General features: G+C 42.6%; 1 protein-coding gene across 11 annotated transcripts in view; it reads right to left on the bottom strand.

Moving 5' to 3' along the window:
- Nucleotides 1–14,882: 14,882 nt before the first annotated feature.
- Nucleotides 14,883–23,865, bottom strand: part of SCAF11 (SR-related CTD associated factor 11) — a 34,263-nt gene continuing 25,280 nt past the window's right edge. For 9 of the 11 annotated variants that reach the window (XM_053254146.1, XM_053254145.1, XM_053254150.1 and 6 more), the window contains exons 11-15: nt 19,513–22,332; nt 18,729–19,069; nt 17,397–17,615; nt 16,183–16,302; nt 14,883–15,602 (exon numbers count right to left, since the gene is read on the bottom strand). In XM_053254146.1, the coding sequence (XP_053110121.1) occupies nt 15,474–15,602; nt 16,183–16,302; nt 17,397–17,615; nt 18,729–19,069; nt 19,513–22,332 (3,629 nt within the window). In that variant the 3' untranslated portion in view covers nt 14,883–15,473. The remainder of the gene's footprint in view (nt 15,603–16,182; nt 16,303–17,396; nt 17,616–18,728; nt 19,070–19,512; nt 22,333–23,865) is intronic. The other 2 variants (XM_053254154.1, XM_053254151.1) reach the window with 1 other exon arrangement.

The following is a 23,865-nucleotide window of genomic DNA, read 5'->3' on the forward strand; positions in this document are numbered from 1 at the left end:
TTGGCCCCAATGTTCAAGGTATGCCTTGCAGATTCAACTTTGATTTGCTAAAGATTATTCTTGGTTAGTTTGTTTTCCTTCAATGCCCTTCCTGCTATAGAGTATCTGTGACATTAAACTAATTACCGTATCTACCATAATCAAAGTCTCCGAAAACAACCCCCTTAAAAACTAGAGGTTACTGCATTTACTCAAAAGGAACAAGACTCTGAATTTAAGAAGACCTCCTGATTTCTGATATCAAAAAAACATGGGAAAAAACCTAGTCTTGGATTCTGGTCAATAACAGAATAAGGGTATTCACATGACTGGACGGGTGGGGAAGGCTGTGCTAAACTTACCTTCCCGCTAGATTTATTTATTTATTTATAACAAATTTCTATACTGCCCAAAACTTAACATCTCTGGGCAGTTTACAAAATAATAAAATAGAAACATTTTTTAAAAAAACTTAGAACAAGGTTAAAAGTATAAAAACAGTTAATCTAATGAAAAACCTGTGTTAACAGATGTGTCTTGATGAACTTTTTTAAAGTCAGAGATGGAGAGGCTCTTGTTTCAGCAGGGAGCACATTCCAGAGCCTCGGAGCAGCAATGGAGAAGGCCCGTCCCTGAGTAGCCATCAGACTCCACCTTGTCTACAGCTGCCAACTGTAGACAAACCTTTCCAGATGATCTTAATGGGTGGTGGGAATCATGGTGAAGAAGACATTCTCTCCAGGGCCTAAGCCGTTTGTGGCTTTATAGGTTATTAGCTGAACCTACACAGATCATCTGTGCACTAGGACTTGTTGCTTTCCTTGCCCCTGCTACCAGAGGCATTCTAATTCCTAGAACTTAGAGCCCCGGTCCATGGCCTCCAAGGTCCAGGGGGGCCCTCCTACAACCACCCGGTGCCTGCCCGCCAAGGCAGACCAAGGTTTTTTTAAAGATATAAATTAAAGCCGCCGTGCGGCCAAGGGGTGGCTGCTGGGGGGGTGAGTTAGCCAAGCAATCTACCTCCTCCCCCCCACCATCAGTCTTGCGACAGGCTTGCAACAATCATCCTCTGTACTGTGCAGGCACGCCTCGCAGTTCACTATAGCTACTGGGCTGAGAGGATGTGCCCAGCAGTTGCTCCCCCCACCACCGCTGTGGGGAGGGGAGGTGGACTGCTCAGCTAAACCCCACCCTCTGCCAGCCTCCACTTGGCTGCGCAGCGACTTTGATTTTTTAAAAAATGTAGGCGTGCTGCAGGAGGCCCCCAAGAGTAGGTTGTGGGGGCCTTGCAGTGGGGGGGGCCTCACGGAAGGGCTGGTCTGGACACCAAAATCACCTAGGTCTGCCCCTGCCTGTGCTTAATTGCTCAGTGTCAGCCACCAACTTTTGCTCGCTTGCTCACTCCCTGTTCACTCGTTCACCCACCCCCTCCCCACTGCTCACTCACCCCCTCCCCACCACTGCTTACTCACTCACTCCCTGCTCGCTCTCACCCCTCCCCACCACTCACTCACTCCCCCATCGCTCGTCCCTCCTGCTTACTCGCCCTCTCCCCACCACTCGCTAGTGCCCTCCCTGCCTTCTCACTCGCTCGCCCCCTCGCTCACCCACTCTTCACCTGCTCACTCGCTTGCCCCCTCCCTACCACTCGCTCACCCCCGCTCCATTCCTCTTCCCTATCTGCATATGGAATCCCCACTGCCCAATCACCACAGTGCTTCTGCTCTGTTCCCTCCGATTGGTAAAGCACTTTGTGGGCAGGGTTTGCCACGTATGACTTTAGTGTATTATATATGTAGATAGCCAGTACCTTGTATTCTGCCTCGAAACTTATCAGTAGCCAGGTGGTGTGTGTTTGTTTTCTGGCTGTTGTTTCTCATACCAAACTTGATGGTTCTGTGCCTACAGGTATAACAGTGGAATATGACCACCTTCAGACAAGAGAGGGATGCTGCATTCTCTGAATATGTGGGGTGTGGGTGGGTTGTACATTACAGAAAGAGCCTGAAGAGGGCTGAGCATGGTCATTACCTTCCAGAAGCCATGGAATGGTCAGTTTCTGTGAGCAGAATTAGCCTGCTTGAGCACCTAAAGATCCCCACCCCCTCCACAGGGGAGGATGAAGGTTTAGCACTGTGTGATCTCCCACAATCTGGGATACTATGCACTTTTAGTGGCTCTGACTGATTTGAAGCTAAAAGAGGCAGGTGGGTGGCAATTAATTGGGAGCAGTGAATAAAGAGATGTCTTCCATGTCTGATTTATCACCCTTTCAAGGACTCCTAAGGCTGTGAAGGTATCAGAGCTCTTAATAGCTTAAAATATCTGAAGGTGTGGCTAGAGTCAGGGTAGATGCACTGTGGTCCCATTTTCTCCCCTCCCAACTCATACACCATAAGAAGGATCAGGTAAATACACCCTTCCTCGTTCTATACTGATCAGGTTTAGGACTAGATCAGCAGCTTCTGGTCACCTATCCCCAAACCAGAGCTCAGCAATCTCTCACTATCACAGAAGGAGGAAGTTTACAATAGGTTTATCTCCCCACTGCCACACATGCTTCATTGGTCCCCAACTTGTTCCCTCTAAGAGCAAACTGTGTGGTCTTATGCTAACTAGATGGACAGTGAAGCAAAGCTATCCACAGGCAACATGGGTTTCTGCATACTTGCCAGGTATGCAGAAAAATATTGGGGTTGTCCAAAGAAAGTGAAACCAATGTCCCATTAAAAGTAATGGGACTTCAGTTACTCATGACTAACTTATCTCCATTGATTTCAATGGAGTCACTTTCATTGAAATGAAATCATTGATTTCATGAAATTATTGATTTCAGTGGAGTCACTTTCTTTGGATGCAACCCATTACATTTTAGACAAAGACCCCGCCCCTCCCAACAACACACACACAAATGCTCTGTCATAAGAACAGAATATTAGAAACAGTTCAAAACTCTTGACAGTGGGAAAAGCAAAATTGTGTGTTTAGAAACTGGCAGCTGGGAGACAGCTAACTGTTCAGAATTGTTACAACCTGTCTTCAAGGAAAGCCACAGACTGAACCACCAACCAGGTTCTTAGACTGAAGGGGATAATCTAGCAGCAAAGTAGTAAGCAATAGTTCATGAGGAAGAATTAAAATCATAAGAGAAAGGCATACAGAATAAAACACTTTGCAACTAAGAAAAGATGAATGGGAAGAAAATAAGGTACTGGCAGCAGCTAGAAACCAGAGATAAGGCACTGTTCCTACTATGAACATTTATATACTACTTTTGAACCAAGTGCTCAAAGCAGTTTACATGGAAAAACCAACCAGACAAGATGTTTCCATGTTCCAAAAGGGCCCACAGTATAAAAAGATATATAAGAAAGCAGTAGCAGCACCAGAAAAAAAGAAAAAGAAAAAATAGAGGAAGTACACAGAAGGAGCAAAGTGCATTTATGGGCGGGCAAGCTGTGGTCCTTAGATTTGTTAAACAGAAATGTGGGGGGAGCCACTTGTCTGGCTTGCCCCCCTTGCCGCCCCCCCCCCCCAGCAAATCTTGTAAGATAGACACTAGCAACAACTGAAAGGATGCTGTGCTGTGTTTGGATAGGGAGTAAGTTTGGAGAGCACTGGTTTCAAATTTTATATATATATATATATACACACACACACACACACACACACACTCTATAACTATAATATAATATATATAACTATAATTATAGTTATAATCATATATATATATATATATATATTCATTATACACATACATATATATATGAATGAAAAATATGAGCAAAAACTATAAATTGTTTGAAGGGAAAAACTGTTGACAAAAATGTCTATGTTTAAAAGTAACAGCTGTTAATTCAGAAAATACATAGAATTAACTAAGTGAATGGGAAAAATGTAAATGCATATAAAAAAGCCTTAAAGGATTCAGTCACCACCACCACCCGGAAAAGGAAACAACACTTAAAGCAAACCCAGCAAGGCTGGTGGTTGGTGGTGGGGAAATGTAACTTCTGCTAACTGGCACAAATAATAGCCCAAGGACAAATAAGTGTGTGTGTGGGGGTGGGGTTGTCATTTTTTAATTAAATATTTGATATATATTGTCAAATAGAAAGGTTCTCTTTCTTGAAGGAATTCAGAAGTATTGTATAAATACACATTTAAATGCATTTTTTTAAAAGATGGAAGAAATCTGTAATCAGTCCAAATTGTAATCAATCCAAAATCGTTTTCATAGCCAAAAAATGGCAGGAACACAGAATATAAATATGAGGAGGAGGAAGAGGAATAAACATCAAGTTCACTTCATGTTAAGATTCCAGACATTACTAACAATCCAAAACAAAGCTAGAAAGATATCTGTGTGGGGGGCGGGGATAAAACTGAGGGGATGAAAAAAGAAACTATTTTAAAATAGACTGAAGAACTGTCACACAGATAAGATAAGTAACTATATGAAGCTTTTGTAAAATAAACAGAGAGTAACTGAGGTAAAGAAGGTTTCTTCTATCCAGAAAGCTGAACTATAAAGAGGCGGGAAAATACCAAACATGAAGGAGAAAATTCCCAAGGCACTAAATGTATATATAACAACAGCCAGCATTTCAGAGGGAGCATTGCAAAATAAATCATTACGGAATAGAGAATGGAAGCGGGGAGGGGCAGAAGAAGGCTTGTATTCAGTAAGCAGAAATAAGCAACAAAAATGTAGAAGGCAGCAGTGTCTCAGGATATATTGCATGTGTAGCCAGAGCATTAACAAAATAAAAATCCACAGTGCCAAACCCACCACTAGTTTTGTTATAAGCAATTTGATACATAGATGTCAATATTACTCAACCAAACATTTCAGGTGTGAGAAAGGTGTTGGTCATTACACAATATGCTGAGAAAATGTAAAGGTCACTTATTCCTTCAGTAGAGATTCCAAGATTTCTATAAAATTTTATAACTACTGTTACACTGTATTTTCTACAAACTACTATCAAAGTAGTTGATATACTTGCCAGACTGGCAAGTGTATTATTTGACAGTAGTTTGTTGAAAATACAGTGGAACTGCACTTTTTATATTTGTATTTGTGGCAGTCAATTAAAAATATTGACCTAAGCATGGAAAAGGTTGTTTTAAAATACACGAAAGAGTTACGGTTAGGGGTGTTTTTTACAAGTTTTTGCTGGCTGCACCATTTCCTGGAGTGGGCAGACATATGCACAGTCATTCATACTTAGAAACCTTCGGACTTGGTTATTACCCCTACTAACTTGGCAAAGAGGCACCTTTTAATGTGGTGATTCTCTTTATTTAGCAGGGGGAGAGTAACTGGCCCTATCCACCCCCAGCACAGTACCTCTAGTGATTGTTGCTGGTGTGTGTCTTATGTTTCTTTTTAGATTATGAGCCCTTTGGGGACAGGGATCCATTTTGTTTATCTTATTTATTTGTCATTTCTCTGTGTGAACCACCCTGAGCCATTTTTGGAAGGGCGGTACAGAAATTAAATAAACAAACAAATAAATTTTAAGGACTGTGCTGTTTGATTTGCACTGGTTACCTACCAATTCATTTCCAGAACCAGTTTGTGGTTGTTGGTTCTCAATGCCCACAGTGCCTGAGGTGGTGTCACACGGCAAGCTGTGGTGAGCTGCCACCCCACCCCTCGTGCCCTGAGTCCCCCCCATTTTTTTTCAAATAAAAGATATCTTGCCCCACTGCTGCTCCTGCCTCCTGGGGGGCCTCCAAATGATCTGGAGGAGCCTTACCGGGGGTGGGGGTGGTGAAGGGATGAGCAGAGCAAGCCACCCCATGGTGGTGGCAGGTGGGCTTCTCCCCAGCCGCCATGCGGACTTCTCCCCACTTCCCGGCACTTTGAGTATGAAGAGTGTTGTATGCCATCATGGCACGTGGCACTCTCCATATGCTAACTGTGCAGGCATGCAAACCGAAGCAAAGCCTGTGCACCTGCTGGGAAGTGGGGAGAAGCCTGTGCGCCACCACTGCTGCCACAGGGAGTGGCCTGCTTTGCTCTGCTCACCACCCATCCCCAGTGGTGAAGATGGGAAATATTGGTGCAGCAGGGCAGCAGCAGCATAGCGGTGGGTCTCTGGCAAGGCCCCAGATCTGGTCCCCAACGTCCATGGCTAAGTACGCCTCTGGGCACCACTCCTGCCCCCCACCAACTGCCAAATCCTCCTCAGCTACTGGTTCAATGTGCATCACACATCCCAAGTCCTGCTGTGCATGTTCTTCAATAGGGGAGTGTACAAAACCAGTTTGTCCAGTTTGGTTAGAGTCCAAACTGGACTCAAACCCAACCAGGCATGTTTTGTTTTACTCCCCCAAACAGACGCCCCAGCTGAGCTCAAATTTGAGCTGGTTCGGAGAGTCTAAAGTTAAAATTAAAAAACACTAACCTCCTCTGGGGAGGGGCAGGGGCATGGCTATGGCCGTGGAAGGGGGTTCTCTGGTAGTTCCCCTCCCACTGGTCACAAATGGTCCAGTTTGGCCATTTTCAGCCCATTCTGGACCTATCTGCGCTGTCAGCGGTCATTTTGAAGACTGCTGCGCATGCATACTGGCTATCTGAGTGACCCTGGGTGAGCACTCAAGCCAGACCAGTTCAATGTCAAGCCAGTTCACACATCCCTTTTTTTCAAGCTCTTCTCTCATCTGCCTCTACCCTGCAAGTGCCCAATGTGTGCACAAAGCCACATGCCTTGATGATGTGGGCAGAGCAAAAGAAGAGTGCAAAACCACAGGGACATGCTGCCATGCCCCTGCAGAGTGCAAGGTGAGCCGTGCATCACTGCATGTGATGGATGCATGCCAATGTAGCACCTGCCATCCAGAACTGACCAAGCAGGCTTGTGCAGCACAGAGGTACAAGGTGCAGGGGCAGCTGGTAGAGCTCAAGAGGAGGAGCGCCTCAGTCGGTCAGCCAGCCTGCCTGCCTGTCTGGGGAGCAGCTGGCAGGACAGGAGGAGGAAGGGGAACGACAGAAGTCACCCATGCTGCTCACCAGAAAAGAGGGGTGTGAATGATGGTGGTGGAGCTGGAAGGAGTGGGGGAAGTAGACTTCGCCTGGCTGTGCTATCCATTGAAAATGAACTTGCAAGGAAGCTAGCTGTTCCAAAGATGACATACACCATTGCAGTACTAAAAGCACAGAAGAGGCCATTGTATTAAAACATGGGTGATAGGGTGTCATTGCTGGTGCAATGTTCAACGTTTGCGTTGTTTTCCACCAGGTCCTTACAGTTTCTTCTGCAGTAAAGACATGGGGGAAGTGGAAGGAGAAGAAGGTGAGTGGGACATCTTGACTTTTTATCTCATGGCACACTCCCACCTTGCTATGCCCCTGTGCTGGTCTATGACTGTAATAAAGGTGGTGGTTGCTGCTTCTGCTTCTTCCTATGCCCCTGTCTCTTCAAAAGATAGGGAGCAGGATGAGGAGCAGTGGCAGCTACCACTGACACTCCTAGATTGTATAGGGATGGGATGGAGTGGCCTGCATCAATCTGCTACCTGAGGCCACCTCACCACACCTCATTGGTGAGCTGGCTCTGCTAGTTTTTACATGTAAAGTCCTAAGCTGGGTACCTTATGGTCCACCTTCCCCATATGCCACTTCTAGCACTTCATTTAATATCTGAGGCTCTGCTCTGGATCTTCCCACCTGCTGAAATACCGCAGGTGCCCATGAGGAGCAGGGCCTTTTCCAATGGGATGAGCCTTCTAGAATGCCTTGGTTGAGGAGGCCTATCTAGTCCCCCCGCACTACATTTTTAGACGCCAAGAAGAAACATGGCTTTTAAGAAGGCCCTTTGGTTTTATTATTCTCTTGCTTCTGCATTGGGGACTATGTGGTAGTCCCCCCCCTCTTTAATTTTTTAAAGGGCAATTTTTAGAGTTAATTTAATTCTGTTTTATTATGCTGCTGCCTGCCTCCCATATCACCATAGTGTGGGGGGGCTTTTGATGTTTTTGTTGCAATCCACTTTGGTTTTGTTAATGAATTTTAGAGTGTCTTGTTTTTCCAAAGAGTGTATATGGCAGTGGGGACCTTTGAATTTTATTTTCATCAGCAGTCACATTTTCAGTAACATACTGAATCAGAAAGTGTATTTAATATTTTTTTTATTTAAAAGTTTAAGAAACTTCCATGAGATATCCCAATAAAAATTATAAGCAATAGACAATATCTAAAGCTTTTTGCTGTTACACACTCTTAATTATAAGTTATTCTGGGCATTCCAAATTCAACAATGAAACCATTGTTATACTCTAAAGTACATGCTCTGGCAACAATGTTTTATTTTAAAACCCCTAGCTTTAAGTACCTGGCATTGCTTAGGCTTATGGTGCGAGTTTTTCTTAGTTATTGCATCCATGTTTTGTGGATATATCCGTTGTATATCCGTCTGTCTGTGCGAGGTGGTTGTCAGGGTTCCCAGTTACCCCATGTTACTTGTAGGGTCCTAGGAAGTCAATTTGCAAAGTTTGGTCCCGAGAGAGCAAAGGGTGTGGGAACGTATAGGGAACAGAAAAACAAACAGGTATACAATTTTAAATAGCTGAATCACAGAAGGCAGCACAAGAATGATCGGGGAAGTACACTGAGAGAGATCTGACTTCTTTTGGGGTGGGTTTTTTTTTTTTTTAAGGGGCTTGAATGTTTGGTATTGTTGGAGGTGATATTAAAATAGGGAAGTTAGGATAAAATAATAATCAATATAAGAGGATAAGACTGAAAGAAAGTAGGACATAACATAGGCCTGCTGACAGGCAGGAATTGCCAGTGTAAGCAAAATCAGTACTGCTGACAGTAAGAAACACACGATATGTGGCTAAGATGGACAGCAGCATGTGTAAATGAGGTAGAAAGGTTGGAAACAACATGGCAGTGACCCCCCACAAAAAATAAATCTAGAAATATGCCCAGCATCTGGACTACAATGAGGTAATAAAGATTGTCTCATGGGTTCTGAGGAGTGAACAAGAATACAGCTAATTGTGAAAAATTGAACCAGAGCTGACCAGGGCACTGGGATATTAAATCCTGAGGAAATGGATGCAAAGGCAGAATATCAGAGTATATCCACCCAGTCCTCAAATAGGTGGGAACTTTAGATTTGAAGACAACAAGGTTTAAGAAGAGGAAAAATGGAGGAATTTAGTTGGAGAGAGGGAATGAGGTAGAGATGAAGTTAGAAAAAGGGAGTTAGATCTGAAGAGTTTTAGGTTTAGGGAACACAGGGTTTTCATCTTGGGAATCAGAAGTCAGCAAAGAAGTAATGCAGTATCTCGACAGAAGATAGGTGTTACACAAAGCTTAAACATGCAGGAACAAGACACTGGAAATTTAAGCAAGGTAGTTTTAGTTTCACTAATGGGCTGGAGATTCTTTTTATTTAAATAACTTCCTTTTGTTGGAGAGATTTCTTGTGTCTCAAATATGATAAACTAGTAAGTGAGGACTGCTGTTGAACAGGCAAAGTTATTTTGTGTAGATTACACTGCTAGGAAAGTTCAAGAAATGAAATCCAGGAGGTCCTTTAATATCACAGAGTAACTTTAGCAGAAACAGTGATATTGGAGCGCGTGACCTAACCAAAAAAAAGGGGGTGGGTGGGTTAGATTCTTTAGCTAAACAATCCACTCTTGCAGCTAGAGTGAATGAAGCAGCCTGCATGAGGAGAGTGGACATTTCAACTTTAAAGTTCCCTCTGTGCCAGCTGAGAAGTGGGGGGAAATGGCTATTTAAATTGCAAACCTCCCTGTGCATCAACTGAGAAGATCAAGGTGTAAAGTTGAAATAACCAGTCTCCCCACTTCTCAGCGGACACCAGTGGTGTAGGGAGCTCACCGGCAGCCATGGGACAAGCTCTTGCTGGCAGTTCCCTTTTCCCCATTGATTGTATTGTGTGTGCATGTCAGCACATGCTGGCCATGCCCCTGTATATGATGGCATACACAGGGGGCATGGCCACTAGAGGCAAGGCAGGCCACGCTGCCCTTCTGTCACTCCCATTTGGTGCCTTGCTCAAGTGCTGTTTGGGTGCGTTTTCTCTGCTCCAAGCAAGGCAAAGAAAGATGTACCCAGCCAGTGTCTGAACAAAGCCTCAGCTGAGAGTAGCAAAGAAGCTGCATGGCCACTCCTCCCACTAGTGGCCACAGGCAGAAGGGAGAGCAGACAAGAGTCCAGTGGTCCCCAGAGGGAGCAAGTGGGGTTTGTGTGTGAAATCCTTTGGTGACCTCTTGAGTTACTAAGGGGAACAGGAGTCAAGCCTCTGGTGACCCAAAGAAGTACAGTGGTCCCTCGACTTACAAACTACTCGACATAAGTATTTTTCGAGTTACAAACGGCAGTTTTAGATCCGGTTTTAGATGCGGTTTTTTCGACTTACAAATTTTTAGATGGGGTTTCCTCGACTTACAAATTTTTAGATGGGGTTTCCTCGACTTACAAATTTTACATGCGGTTTCCTTGACTTGCCTGCCTGTTTACTGCCTGTTTATTCTTGAAAAGAAATGTTCCTGTGCAGTTTGCAAGCCTTACTGGGGGTCTGGGTCTTTTTTCTAGGCTCCGGAACGCATTAATCCGTTCCCAATGCATTCCTATGGGAAACCGCTTTTCGACTTACGAACTTTTCGACTTACAAATGTGCATTCGGAACGGATTAATTTCGTAAGTAGAGGGACCACTGTACTCAGTGTGGCGGAAGCTTGAGGATGGCTGTCCCCCCATAGTAGCTACCCTATTCAAGGACCACCAATCAAATCAATCAATCAATCTAATTTGGCCAGTGGTGGGCCAGGCTGTGGGTGGTGACGGTGGCCGCAGGCCCAGCCTGGCCACGGAGATGAGACAGCAGGCCCGGCCACAGCGGTGGGATGTGGCCCAGCAGCCTGGGCCAGGCGGTGGGGGTAGGGGGAGAGGTAGCCAGCCTCAAAGGCTAGCAAGCGGTGGCAACGGGCCTGGTGGGCCCGGCCACAAAGGCGGCACTCGGCCTGGTGGCGGGCCCGGCCATGGAGGCGGCTCACGGCCAGGCGGTGGGACCGGCCGCTAAGGCCAGATGCCCGCGGGAGGTTGGGGTGAGAGGGAATAGGGCGTCGGGACTTCCGTGTTCGTTGCCTGGGAGGAGGGGCGGCAGTGGATGCTGCTGCCCAGAAAGTACTGTAAAATAAAATGCGGGGGGGGAGGGAGGGCAAGAGGGAGGGGGCGGGTAAGAGAGTGCGGGGAGGAGAAGGGCAGGAGGTAGGGCAACAGAGTGGCTCGGGAGGGAGGGGGCAAGAGAGAGTGGGACGGGACGGATGGGAAGAGGGGCAAGAGTGTGGGGCAGAAGGGAGGGAGGGGGATACAACCGGCCCCAAAGAGAGCACAGATGCTCTGTGTGGGTTAGCTAGTAATAGTTAAAATACAATATTCAGAACTTTTAAAAAAATCTTACCCTGAGCATATTTGTGTAAAAAACAGTGCATCCAGTTAACTTAAGTGGCAAGAGTGTTCATATGGAATTTGGTACCAGGAAGTATGATATTCAGAATATTGAATTTCTTTTTAAAAAATGAATGTTTAAAGTTTTCACCGTGCATATTCTGGTGTAAAACGTAGTGTGCAGCTAATTTCAGTGGCAGGGTTATATATGCAAAATTTGGTAGCTGTATGTCAGTAAGTATGACTTTATTCTGCACGAACAAATCCACAAACTCTTCAAGATACATAATCGATCTTGATTACATTATTCTGGCACTTGTTATCTAGAGTTTGTTCTGAATAAAGACGAAAACATTTTCACAAATTCTCTCTCTCAATGGTGTTCTGGAAAAGAATTGAGACTTGAAAGAGTGGTGGGAGCTAGACCTATATCTGAAACCCAATTGGGCCAATCGTTTTATTCTCTCAGTATTAGTAGCAAAAGTAAAATTTGCCTTTCCAACCTGGACAAGTTTCCTTCCTCCTGCCTAGCTCATTGGGAAATATGGTGGGGGAGGAAATGGTGAACAAAAAAGTTAAAAACGAAACAGACTCCTTCCAGCTTAGTCAAAAGAATTTATTAGAAAATATTCTGAACTACATAAAATTCTTTAGAATATTGTTTCAGTAGACATTTTTCCAGTCTTGTGTTACAGACACCACAGCCTGAAGTTGGATTGACCAGTGAGCTCAATTTTTTTGTGTTTCTTTTAAGTTACGAGATATTTAAGCCACATGCAAAATGAAAGACTGAAGAAAGTGCTCAGGGCACTGAACCTCCCTTCCAATTTCAACATGCTCCATTTGATCAATTTTCTAACATTGTGCTTTGGTGGTACCAAAGCTGAATCATCTCGACTTTCCTCCTGGTACCACATAGAAGCAGCCCACTGCACGCTACATGCTGTCACAGCCATTGAAGTACAGGGCTCAGCTTCCTGTATAGAAGCCCCCGCCCTCCTCCCAATAGAGCACAGTACTGCGCAGTACTGGGAGCAGCCTTCTCCACACAGATGCAGATCATTTGGCTTGGGTGCCACTGAAGCATAGGTCTAGTAGTTGGGTGTGTTCCTGCCATTTGGTAGTTTTTATTACTGCAAGCTGTTGAAGAACACCACCAAGAGACTTACAATTTTGGCCAATGGTTTTAGGACTACAGACCTGACTCTTGCAGGGTGATCCTCTGCATGTTTACTCAGAAGTCCTACTACACTGAATGGGACTTACTCCCCATGTAAGTGTGCATAGAACTGCAGCCTTATTGTAACAAAAGAAATACCCACACATTTAAAAGCACATGCTTCCTTGTGTATTCATATTAAAAGCAAATTTTCACAGAAAGACAGAACCCAATCTAGTTTTGCACACACCTTACATCAATGGGCAGCTGCCCAGCAAGGAGGATAGTATAGTCATTACCAACACTGATTGCTTATTTGAGGGTGGGGCGGGGGGGCGCTGTATGTAATCAGTCTATCTGCTAACAAGTGATTTGCCTCAACAACATTTACAGAATCAACCCTCCAATAAGAACTGCACTTACGTTACTAATCCAGTGATGGATGCCCTGGAATGATTGAGTGCCCATTTGCATATACACTGCCTAATTCAACAGGAAATGACTGCAACTCTGGTTTGAGCAGGATACCCATATCAGACAAACAAAGCATTTTTTAAACACATTTAAAAGGCTGCATAATTTCAGATAATGTTTGAAAATATATTAGCATCAGAGGTTTTATAGGTTGCATTCCAGTCAACGTTCTTTAACAGGACTGGAAATACAATCAAGGCTCATTAGAAATCTCGGACACTGTTGCATTCTAGGAGCATGGAAACAAAAATGTTAAACAGACCCCTAAGCATGTTGAGGTACCTCAATATTTTCCACCAGTTTCTTTTTGAAAAAGATTTGTGAAAGATGTATTCTTCAAAGGTTCAATCATGGTTTGGAGCAGACAAAGCATGTTCTCATTTCTTAACCAAGGTTAAAAAAAATTAGCACCCCTCAGATTTGGGCACTGTCCCCCCTTCCCTTTTCAGAACTATGGTTAGTGTTATCGCTGCATTACATTGAACACTAACCATAGTTGGAAACCATGATTGGAAGTGGGTTTCAAACCAGCTTAAACCCAATCATGGCTGGTGTTCAACTTGGTGCAGACAAAAGCCTTAGTTAGAGATGAAAAGCAAATGGGGTAGAGTGCTTATTTCTGAGGGGGGGGGAGGAAGAAACATGTCTGAAAGTACTCCTGAGCTGCACATGACTCAGGACTCAGAGGTATCAACTCTGTCCTAACTATATGGATATTTAAAAAACCAAACTTCAATTATTGTAAAACTGCAATAATATGTAAGGTGTGATTAAATAGGACTGAGTGATTGAATTGCAACTTTTCTCCCCCAAAAATTTACTAGCCAATTTTGGCTGCAAGGTTAAAGTAGCTATCAGTCTAAAGCAAACTTTCCCAATCTAAAATGTGGCATTAATGTAAAAACTTGCTTTTCATACTATTAGTTACAAATAAAACACAGCCTAACATTTCATTTTCTGCAAATAATGTGAATAATTGTTCTGACATACATCATGTTCCATATCCCTTGTTTTATCTGGAGTCTTCTGAGATCTCTTCGGTGGAGCCTGACACCATGGGAAGTGCTCCCAGGAACATGTGGCTAAATGGTTTGTCTCCTCTGCTTAAGCATCCAACTAACCCGCTTACCAGAACACTGTACATATCACAGTCACGCAGAGGAGTAACTAATGCAATACAATTTGTTTCAAAATGAGCACTGAAACCCTGTCTAACCCCCGCCCCCTTATTTCTTACTCCATTACCCTATGCACTGGGAGAATATGGCTAACCAAGACATTGCAAATACAACTGCAATATACTTAATGATTACTTGGGAATTGCACTACTTCCACCACCGTCCACTGTCTGACCCTTTGAGATCAACTCAAGTATAAGATTCTCTGTAAACTAGGCCTTGTGCCTGATACTAACGCAAGCTCAGGAAGGAATGAGCTTGACGAATTATGCAGTCTCATAATAGAATCCTTTTGGGCATTCTGTTTTTACTTCACATAACCCATTACAGCAACTGCTTGCACAAGACCAAAACAGATAATGGTGCTGTAGGTAACCTTTTACTTACACAATCCATTTCTTATATTGAGCAAAATATTTTTCTCAGCATGTTGAAGATAAAAATGAAGTGCACTGCACTGAACAATCCCAGACAAAACTGAAGTGAGGCAATTAATAAAAGTTGGACATAGAATCGATTTCAAACTCACAGGAGCACTCTGATTTCCCCCAAACACTGAGAATTAAGCGCTAGTTGCGGTTGCCTGCACCATAGAACGAAACTCTGATTAAATCCAACAACTCAAAACAAGAATTGAAAAGCCACAAAAAAATAACAAGCAGCATAGCCTTTATTTGGTGTTACAATAGGAAATCTATGCCCATGATTTAGGGCAACAAAATTTAATTTTGTAGGATTATTATTTATTTGAGGAGTTGTTCTAGTCCGGCAGTGTGCTTTTCAAAACACACATTTTGAGCCTGTAAATTGAGCAAAACACTTTATTTTATTAGAATCGAGATGGGGGTGCACAGTGGCAGCAGGACTGAAGAAAAATTCATTTTGAATCTCTTCCCTGACTGATTTACATACAACATACATAGCTCAGTCCAAATCACGGTATGACAAACATCTGTGTCTATGCACTACTGTCTGAACCAAAATGCTGTACATGTGGCATTCACACAATTGTATAGTACTAAGAGGGGCACTCTCCTTTACTCCTTTTAATTTCTCTTTACATATCCTTTTGCTAAAGGATAAAGAAGTTGCAGCATTAATCTATATTTATTTATAACAAAACATTATACACTATATTGAAAAATAATTTTATCAAAATCAGATTTCAACCACTATTTTTAGTTAATAGTCCATGTCAAAATTGCACTTTGCAGACAGCTTGATGGCAATAGTCAGTCTATGCTTATTTCCTTTCCACAGGAACTACGTCTTCTGGATTTTTCTTCCGTGAATGTTTGTATTTGTCCACATATGCTTTAACCAAATTTGCCACTTTTGCAGAATTCACTTCCCCACTCTTGCTATGACAAACCTAAAATGAAAATTTAAATTAAGAACAGACCATCTAACAGCATATCTTAAAGACTATCTACATTCCATGTGCTCTACCCAACATCTTATTTCAAGAAAGGACACCCTCTAAGCAGGCTAGTGGGGAAGAATATTCCACATGCTTATCCACTTCCAATGGAAATGCTACTCCTTCACTACAAACAGCCATCCGATACCATCATACATCCATAGCAAGTGGAAGCAGGCTGCTTATGAAGGTTCCACCAGCACAGCAGCAGAGAGAAAAGTCACTGCAACCACAAGACTGGTGAGGCACCTCAAGGTGGAATGAGTTAAACCCACTCACTATCACTGCTATGATTTAGCTTTTTCCCTCACAAGCATCCAGATCAATACAAGTTTAAACAGTTACACCGGCTTCTTCCACTCTGACTCCCGTGTGACACATTTGCAGAATTCAAAGCTTGCTGCCCTGCACTCACCTGATTACCTCATATTGTCAATAGGCTGTGGGATTACACAACTGAGACCTCTAAATAAATATTGTTCAACATTCATAGTCTAATATCCAGTCCAAAAGTCTAAATAATATCACTTACTTTATCGACTGCTTTTCTCACAATCTCTTTATATTCTTCTTTAGAAATGTCTTTATTCTGGTAGAAAGGTTTAATAGCCAGTTTCACTTCTTGTGCAGCTTTTTCCTGAATTAGCAGTTTCTAGAAAATAAAAAGCATGGATTTAGGAAAATGGCACACACACAACCTTTCTGAAATGACTGTATTTAACATAAGCATTAATACGAACACTGTAATTTATATTTATTTAGTACTTAGTACATTTATATACTGCCCCATACAATTTATTTATATTTAAATAAATTATATTTATTTTCATTTGTATTTAAATTTAGGGACAAGCTTTATTATTTAAATCCACATTCTAAAGGCAATTTCTAGTATTATTCAACTATGGATTACTAATACTGTATTTTAGACAATAACTTACTTCAGCAAAGCACTGCAAGCAGTCTAAAGCATGTCACCCACATAGTTTACCCGTGGCAGGTAACAGCTACCTCCGAGTAACTAGGCAGGAAAGCTTTACAATGCTTGGGTCTTTTCTCCTTTTTCAGGCTTGAAATGGCTAAGTCTTTTCATGTCTTAAGTGGCTGCCCATAAATGGGCATTAGCAAATGTTGTGGTCTGGTAACTCAGACTTGTTTACAAAGTAGGCTGAGAAACAATGGTTCCTTATGTAAAATACCAGGGCTGCACAAATTTGACCCTCCTGCAATTGTTGGATTACAACTGCCTTCACCCCTGACTATTGGACATTATTTTTATTTATTTATTTTACATTTATATCCTGCTCCTCCTCCAAGGAGCCCAGAGCGGAGTAAACGGTTATGTTGATCCTTACAACAACCCTGTAAGATTGATTAGGCTGAGAGATACGTGACTGGCCCAGAGTTACCCAGTGAGTTTCATGGCTGAATGGGGAACTGAACTCAGGTCTCCCTGGTCCTAGTCCAACACTCTAACCACTACACCACACTGGCTCATAATTCCCACAATGGCTGGGAATTACGGGAGTTGTAGTCCAATAACTGGAGGGCAAAAATTGTGCAAAACTGGATTAAATTTTCAATACTAGTTCCAAATCTTATGACTTCTTAGGATGCTCAAAAGATTATAAATAGGGCGAGCAATGTACACTGACATTTTCTCCAAATTTTTAAAGGCATCTCTGTTTAATTTCTCCAATTTTAGTACTGAAGAATTATGCATATTGCTCTTGGCTTTGAACTTGCCTGGTCTTTCTTCGAGCTATCTGCGCTGGCTTCCACCGTAACACTTACTTTGCTTTCAGCCAATTTTACAGCAGCATTAGAGGATTTGATGTTACTTGACGATGTTGTATTACCAGAACTTGGTCCCTGAACCGCTTCCATGCTTCCCAGACCTGCCGTTGGAGCAGGCAGGAGTGGTGTACTCATGTTGTTGACAACATGGGAAGTGCTAGGAATAGCCTGTTTTTTTAAAAAAAGGTTATCATAAGTTAATATGCTACTATTTATTTGCAAGACTGCTGTCTCGAATTCAGTGGCTCTATGGAAACTTTATTAGTGATCAACCTGACCCATATGATTACAGATTCATAGAGTCAACCATGCAGAAATAACCACATCATAACAGTATGTAGGAATTAAGCTTTAGTTTAAAATAATGCCTTCTGTGTAATGGAGATTGTAAAGCAATACCCTATCTGTTGAATGATAAAGTAGTGTTAACTGACAAAGTACTTTTCCTCCATTGAGTATCATACCCATTTATCAGTGGGCTTCAGGGTCACTATTAACTAGGTCAAGGCCATCAGATGTATTAGAAGCCCCGACAGTGCCATTCTCTCTTCCCACTACTGGGAGGCAGTCAACTGCGAGGCAGATGGTGTGGGGGAGGCTGAACGGGTGGGGAGAATGCCAGGTGGATCTGTGGGGAGGGTGGGAAGTCAAGCAGGAGAGGGTGGGGGGGACAGCGCAGGGATGCCTGGGGATCCTCCCAGAGCTTCTCCCAAAGGATTACAGTCCCCAGGAATCCCCATGCTCGTTCCCAGCCTCATCTGCATGACTCCCTGCCCTCTCCACAGACCAACCCCCTGGCATTCTTCCCATTCGCCCAGCCTCCCCCACGCAAATGCTGGGTGGGGAATTAAAAAAAACCCACTCCCCCAGGCAACTACACTGCAATTAGCTGCCTCCAGTGTTCTATTTTATTTTTCATCTGTGTGTGGAATAGATTTTTTTCGGGGCGGCAGTATCAAGGCAGTGTGCACGCATGTGCATTCAGAGTGGGGCCTTCCTGATTCAACCGGAATGGGGTCTAAAATTAATGGACTGGACATAAAAGATATGTGAGCATGCATCTCAGCTGGAACACTGGCTGCCTCCCCATGGTGGTGGTGCCGGTGAAGGTAATGGTGCCATCAGGGCTTACAATATTTCCGATAGCCCAGACCTACTATTAACAGTATACTAAATTATTATAAGGAATTACCAATATAAACTCTTTTCAAACACATATTTATGTAAGACCTGTGGCAAAACCTAAATTTCATGACATGTGTTTACAACTGAAATATGTACCTGCAGCTGCTTTCCATCCAACTGGGAAGCAACATAATTAACCTGTTGGGATGGTGGTGGAGGTGGTGGTGGTGGAGGTGGTCCCTGAGACACATTGGCTGGAGCTGCTACCTGGACAAGAGGCACTCCTGTATGAAGATGCATGGGCACCGGCAGAGGAAGGTTAAATGGATTGTGTTGAATGTTCATAGGAGCAGGAACACCCATTGGATATGGGAAAATATTCATTGGTTGAGGTTGCGTATTTACTGGTGTGATAACATTCATCTGTGGCTGCAGCAAGTTTATTGATAGCTGAGAACTATCACCTTGTTGGTTAGTTTGGTCTTTGAAGTTTGGATCTAACAGATGGAGAGACAGGGAGAGATTTTTATTTAAAACCCCAAAGGCCATATTGTTCATACATAGTAGCCAATATCAACTTTTGTGGATATTGGATCCCCAACCTTTTTCTGTAGATTCATGCTTAAATTGAATGCAGTTTAAGAAAACTTATACACTGTACAGGGCAAATAAAATTTTTGTAAAGCAGATGTTTGAATAAAAACACTGAAGCTTTAACAACACAAAATCCAGTGTTAGTCAATGGTCAGAGGGACCATGAAGGTAGAAACCCACAACCTTGATGGCTTTCCTATTTGAATGAAGTTATATGGTAACAGGTTTTAAGAACGAAAATTTGCACAGTAAGTAACGTTAGTCAAAGATTTCTGGCATTAATGGAATTTCCCCACTATCTCCTTCAAAGCAATCATTTATGAGTAAATGTATGAGGAACCCATACCTTGTTCAGGGACTGCTTCTTCTTGCCTTGTCCACGCAGACTGAGGACTTGAAGAGTTCCTGCCTCTCCTTGAATAGTAATTCTGTACATCTGCTGGTAAAGTCTTTCTTACAGCCCAGCTAGATGCAGATGTCCACCCAGACCTATCCGCAGGTGTATCAAAAGAGTAGTCTTGTTCTGCCTTACGTTTGTATGGCTGATGCTCAGGATATCGCGAACTTTCATTCCCAGAACTATTTGCATTCCCTGAGTGGGGTTTCCTAGGTTGCCAGCGACTTTCACTCTGGTCTCCATAGTTAAAGCCACCTCTGCCACGGCCACCTCTGCCACGGCCACCTCTGCTGCTTGAATTCCAACTGGATCCAAAGTTTCTATTCCAAGGAGGCCCTGAATTATTTGGCCTACTTTCTTCCCATTGTTGATTTTTATTTTTTTCCCTCTCCCTGTTCCTTGTTTCTGGGACAGAATTTATTCTTTCCATTATCCAGTCTGGATAATCTTTTCTATACTGATCAGAAGAACATTGTTTGTCAGCGTCTTTGTTTGCACTGTCCCTCTCTCTTTTCATACTCTCATTCTGTTTATCCTGTTCATTTCTTTTATATCTATCATTTCCTCTGGGGCTTCTCCAGCTGTCATTTGTCCACCGTTCTTTCCACCTCGGTGGTGAGTAGTCATCCCTCTCATTTCTAGGAAATGAAGGACCCTTGCTTCTTGGCCTGGATCTCGACCTAGATCTAGACCTTGACCGTGATTGTGACCATCTCCTCCTACTTCTCCCTCTGTCATGATCTCTTCTTAGCCCATCTTTATCACTTTCTCTATCCCTACTTTGAGATCTACATCTGTGTTTTGGAGAGGATTCTTTAGTACGTGTCCGAGAAGACCTTCTTCCTTCTCTTAGAGGATCCCTTTTTGGAGAACAGGATGGAGATTTCGTCCCTTCTCTTAGAGGATCCCGCTTTGGAGACTGAGATAGCGCTCTTTGCCCTTCTCTCAGCAGATCCCTTTTTGGAGAACGGGATGGAGATCGCCTGCCTCTTCGAGGATCTCTTTTTGGAGACTGGGACAAAGATTTCTGCTCTTCTTTGGAAGTATCTCTTTTGGGAGACCGAGACATCCTGCCTTCTGTCACAATCTCCCTCTTGGGAGATGGAGATTCAGATCTTTTTCCTTCTCTTCTGGATGGAGACCAAGTTGTGGATGGAGAATGAAATCTTGATCTTCTAGTTCGAGTCTTTTTATCTTTTTTAAGTTCTGCAGAGCATTCTATTTCTTCTTTCTTGTCAACCGAACTTGGAAAGGATATAGCATGTTCAGTATCATGTAGTAAGGAATCTGCATCTTGTTCTTCACTGCCACCCAGTAGTGGCTGGTCTATCCGAGATTCATTCTGGTCACTGCTAAATGAGTCACATTCCATTGCAACTATCTCGTTGTTGTCTTCACTAAAATGTTTAACCTCTTCTATCTCAGGTGTTTTAGGTGACAAGCTAGATTGGGACTCATCTCTGGTCTCTTCTAAAGATTGATACAATTTATTATCTGAGGAAACATCAGTACAGTTCAGATTTTCATCATCGGCGTGTATATTTGCTTCATTTTCTTCAGCTTTATCATCTTCCATTTCCATTGATACTGAAATGCCCTGTAATTTGCTTCTGGGACTATGTATTGACTCATCTGCTACTCTTACAAATTCAATTTGTTCTGGCAGTTCATTCTCAGAGGAATGGTCACTTAATAGCCCCTCTGGCATTTCATTCACAGGCCTCTCCAAAACCACATTTACTGTTGCCACAGATTCTGGTCCCCTCAACAATTCATTTTCGGAATCGGACAAAGGCTCAGCTGCTATTGCCACAGATTCCAGTTCTCCCAGGAATTCATTTCCAGAATCAGACAATGGCTTCTCTACTACTCCAACAGATTCTGCTTCTGCCAGCAATTCATTTCCAGGACTAGCCAGTATCTCATCTGCTACTGCCATATATTCAGGTTTTTCCAGCACTTCATCTCCAGGACTATCCAAAGGCCTATCATCCCTAGTGCTATCTAATTCCTGAGGCTGATGGGTTGGCATTACATCATCACATAATTCTTCTCTAGAAACACTTATAGGTTTGTCTACTTGTTCAACAGCATTTTCAGAACACATCTTATTTTCGAACTCGGTGTTATCTTTTACTTCACATTTCTCAGTTTCTTCTTCTGGAGTAACCAAAGGTTCTTGAATACAGAAACCAGTGTCCAAAATATCCAAAGTATCCTGTCCTTCACCAGAATCTCCTATAGGCTCCTTATATTCCACACAATCCTTTGAGCTTTGCAAACCATTTGCAGACTGCGTATCTACATCACTTTTGTGACTAGAGTCAGAGGTGCTGTTTTCAGTGTTTGATAAATTGTTTTTCTCTAGCAGTAGAGTTGTGTCTGTTTCATCTGATACATCTTCTTCTACTAGTTCACTAGACATTTTTCCATAACGTCCAGAACTTCTGAGTTTTTTCTTAACTAAAGGCTCCTGCTGTTTAACTCCTCGTTTAGCTTTTCTTTTTGGAGGTAGTTTCTCAGACTCTGCACAAGAAGCATTTACAAATGAGCTACCATCACCACTGGCCTCACATCCAGAACTGCTCGATTTTGGTGAATTCTGAGACTGACTTGAAGTTTCTGTTTTAGCATTCCGCGCAGATCTTCTTCTAGGAGTAGTATCTGCAATCTTCCTCCTCGTTCCTCTTGTGCCAGTTGTACCAGAAGTTTGCTTTTTCTCCTCTCCTTCCTGGACATATGTAACAACATGTCCCCTTTTTAAAGATCCTAATTTTTAGAAATAATAGAAATGTGTTAATGTATGGGAAACACAAACATGATTTTATTTGACAAATGACCTCATAATTCAGTCTTAGATTCTTGGATGGCAGTTTCCTTATAAAAAATGAGGCATGACTTAACTAATATCCTGCATTAGTTTCTCTGAATTAACCTTTTGAGAAAAGGCTATTCAGACCAAAATTTTGAAGATGTAATGAACCTCGTATACACAGAACACCAAGTACACTTTTAAATGGACTTACTGATCTGAACAACTGTTTCTCACTCTTAAGACTCTGCTCAATTTCCCTTTGCTGCTGCATAATTAAACTCAACCCTCAAGACATCTGAATCATAATCCTCAGAGGAGCCAATGGGGGCTTGGGGGAAAGATAAAAAATTTGTTAAAAATCACATGCATACCCATATCTTTTAAGGGTTGGGTGGTAAGTAGCACCCATCATGCCCTACCACACAACCCACTTTGGTGTCCCTAGGAGCTATCCATGGGGAACAATGGGGTGTTTCAAGTTCCCCATTGTTCCCTATGGCTAAAACACGCAAAAATGTTTCAAGTTTCTTTCATTGAAACAACTGGTTTTGATTCAAAAAGTTTTGAATGCCATTTTGGAGACCGTTTTTTCCCTTGATGATTAGTTTGACCGCTGTTTCGAGGCAATGTTTCGGTCATCTGTGTTTTGTTTCAAGCTTGAAACAAAATGCAAAATTCATTTTCATACACATCCTGTCTCCAGCAATGCCACACATACCACACCAAACTCCTCAAGCTTTAACAAAAAATCATGGGGAATTTTTTTAAAGCCACAAAATGGCTCCACACTGCCTCCAGTGTGGCCCTGAAACCACAGATAGGTGAAAATAACCTATTTTTTGTTAGAAGTGAAAAATCTAAAGCATTGCTCTTAGCATTGCAGTAACCTCCTCTGGCCACTAGAGGCATGAGGTGGTGTTAATAGGTCTGTCTTGGTTCGTTAGAACTATTCAGTTGTTGAAGGCTAGTGCCTGTTTGGCTATGTTGCTCTATATCTCTCCCGGTATGCAACGTTTTAGTTTCTTAATACATCTGTTTGTTTTTGAATGGTTGATAGTATGTATGCACCAGTTCAAAGAAGATGCTCCAAGAAAATAACTCTTCCCTCTCTCTCTGCATGCATACATGAGACATACTCCAAGATGACTAGAAATATACGGAGACTTTAAGAATAATGTTCAACAAAGCAGGTATAAGAGTCTTTGTTGACATTTCTTGCTAGTGAAGCTTATTTTAGGTGCATTGAGGTTGTTTTAAAGGGAAAAGGCAAGGTAAAAAATATTACAAATAAATGTACCTACTGAGAAGTAGTAGATGGTTCATATTAATTTTGCGTACTTATCAGTTTGTGCAGCTGAACATCCCTGAACTAAAACTACACCATGTTACATGTTTAGAATGACATTAGTGTCTTTGGAGGAGGCGGTATATAAGATAATTTTAATTAATAAATAAAGGTCAGATCTTGTTCAGCCCCATGCTGCTCT

The sequence above is a fragment of the Hemicordylus capensis genome, chromosome 5 (assembly GCF_027244095.1).
Source record: "Hemicordylus capensis ecotype Gifberg chromosome 5, rHemCap1.1.pri, whole genome shotgun sequence".
NCBI lineage: Eukaryota > Metazoa > Chordata > Lepidosauria > Squamata > Cordylidae > Hemicordylus > Hemicordylus capensis.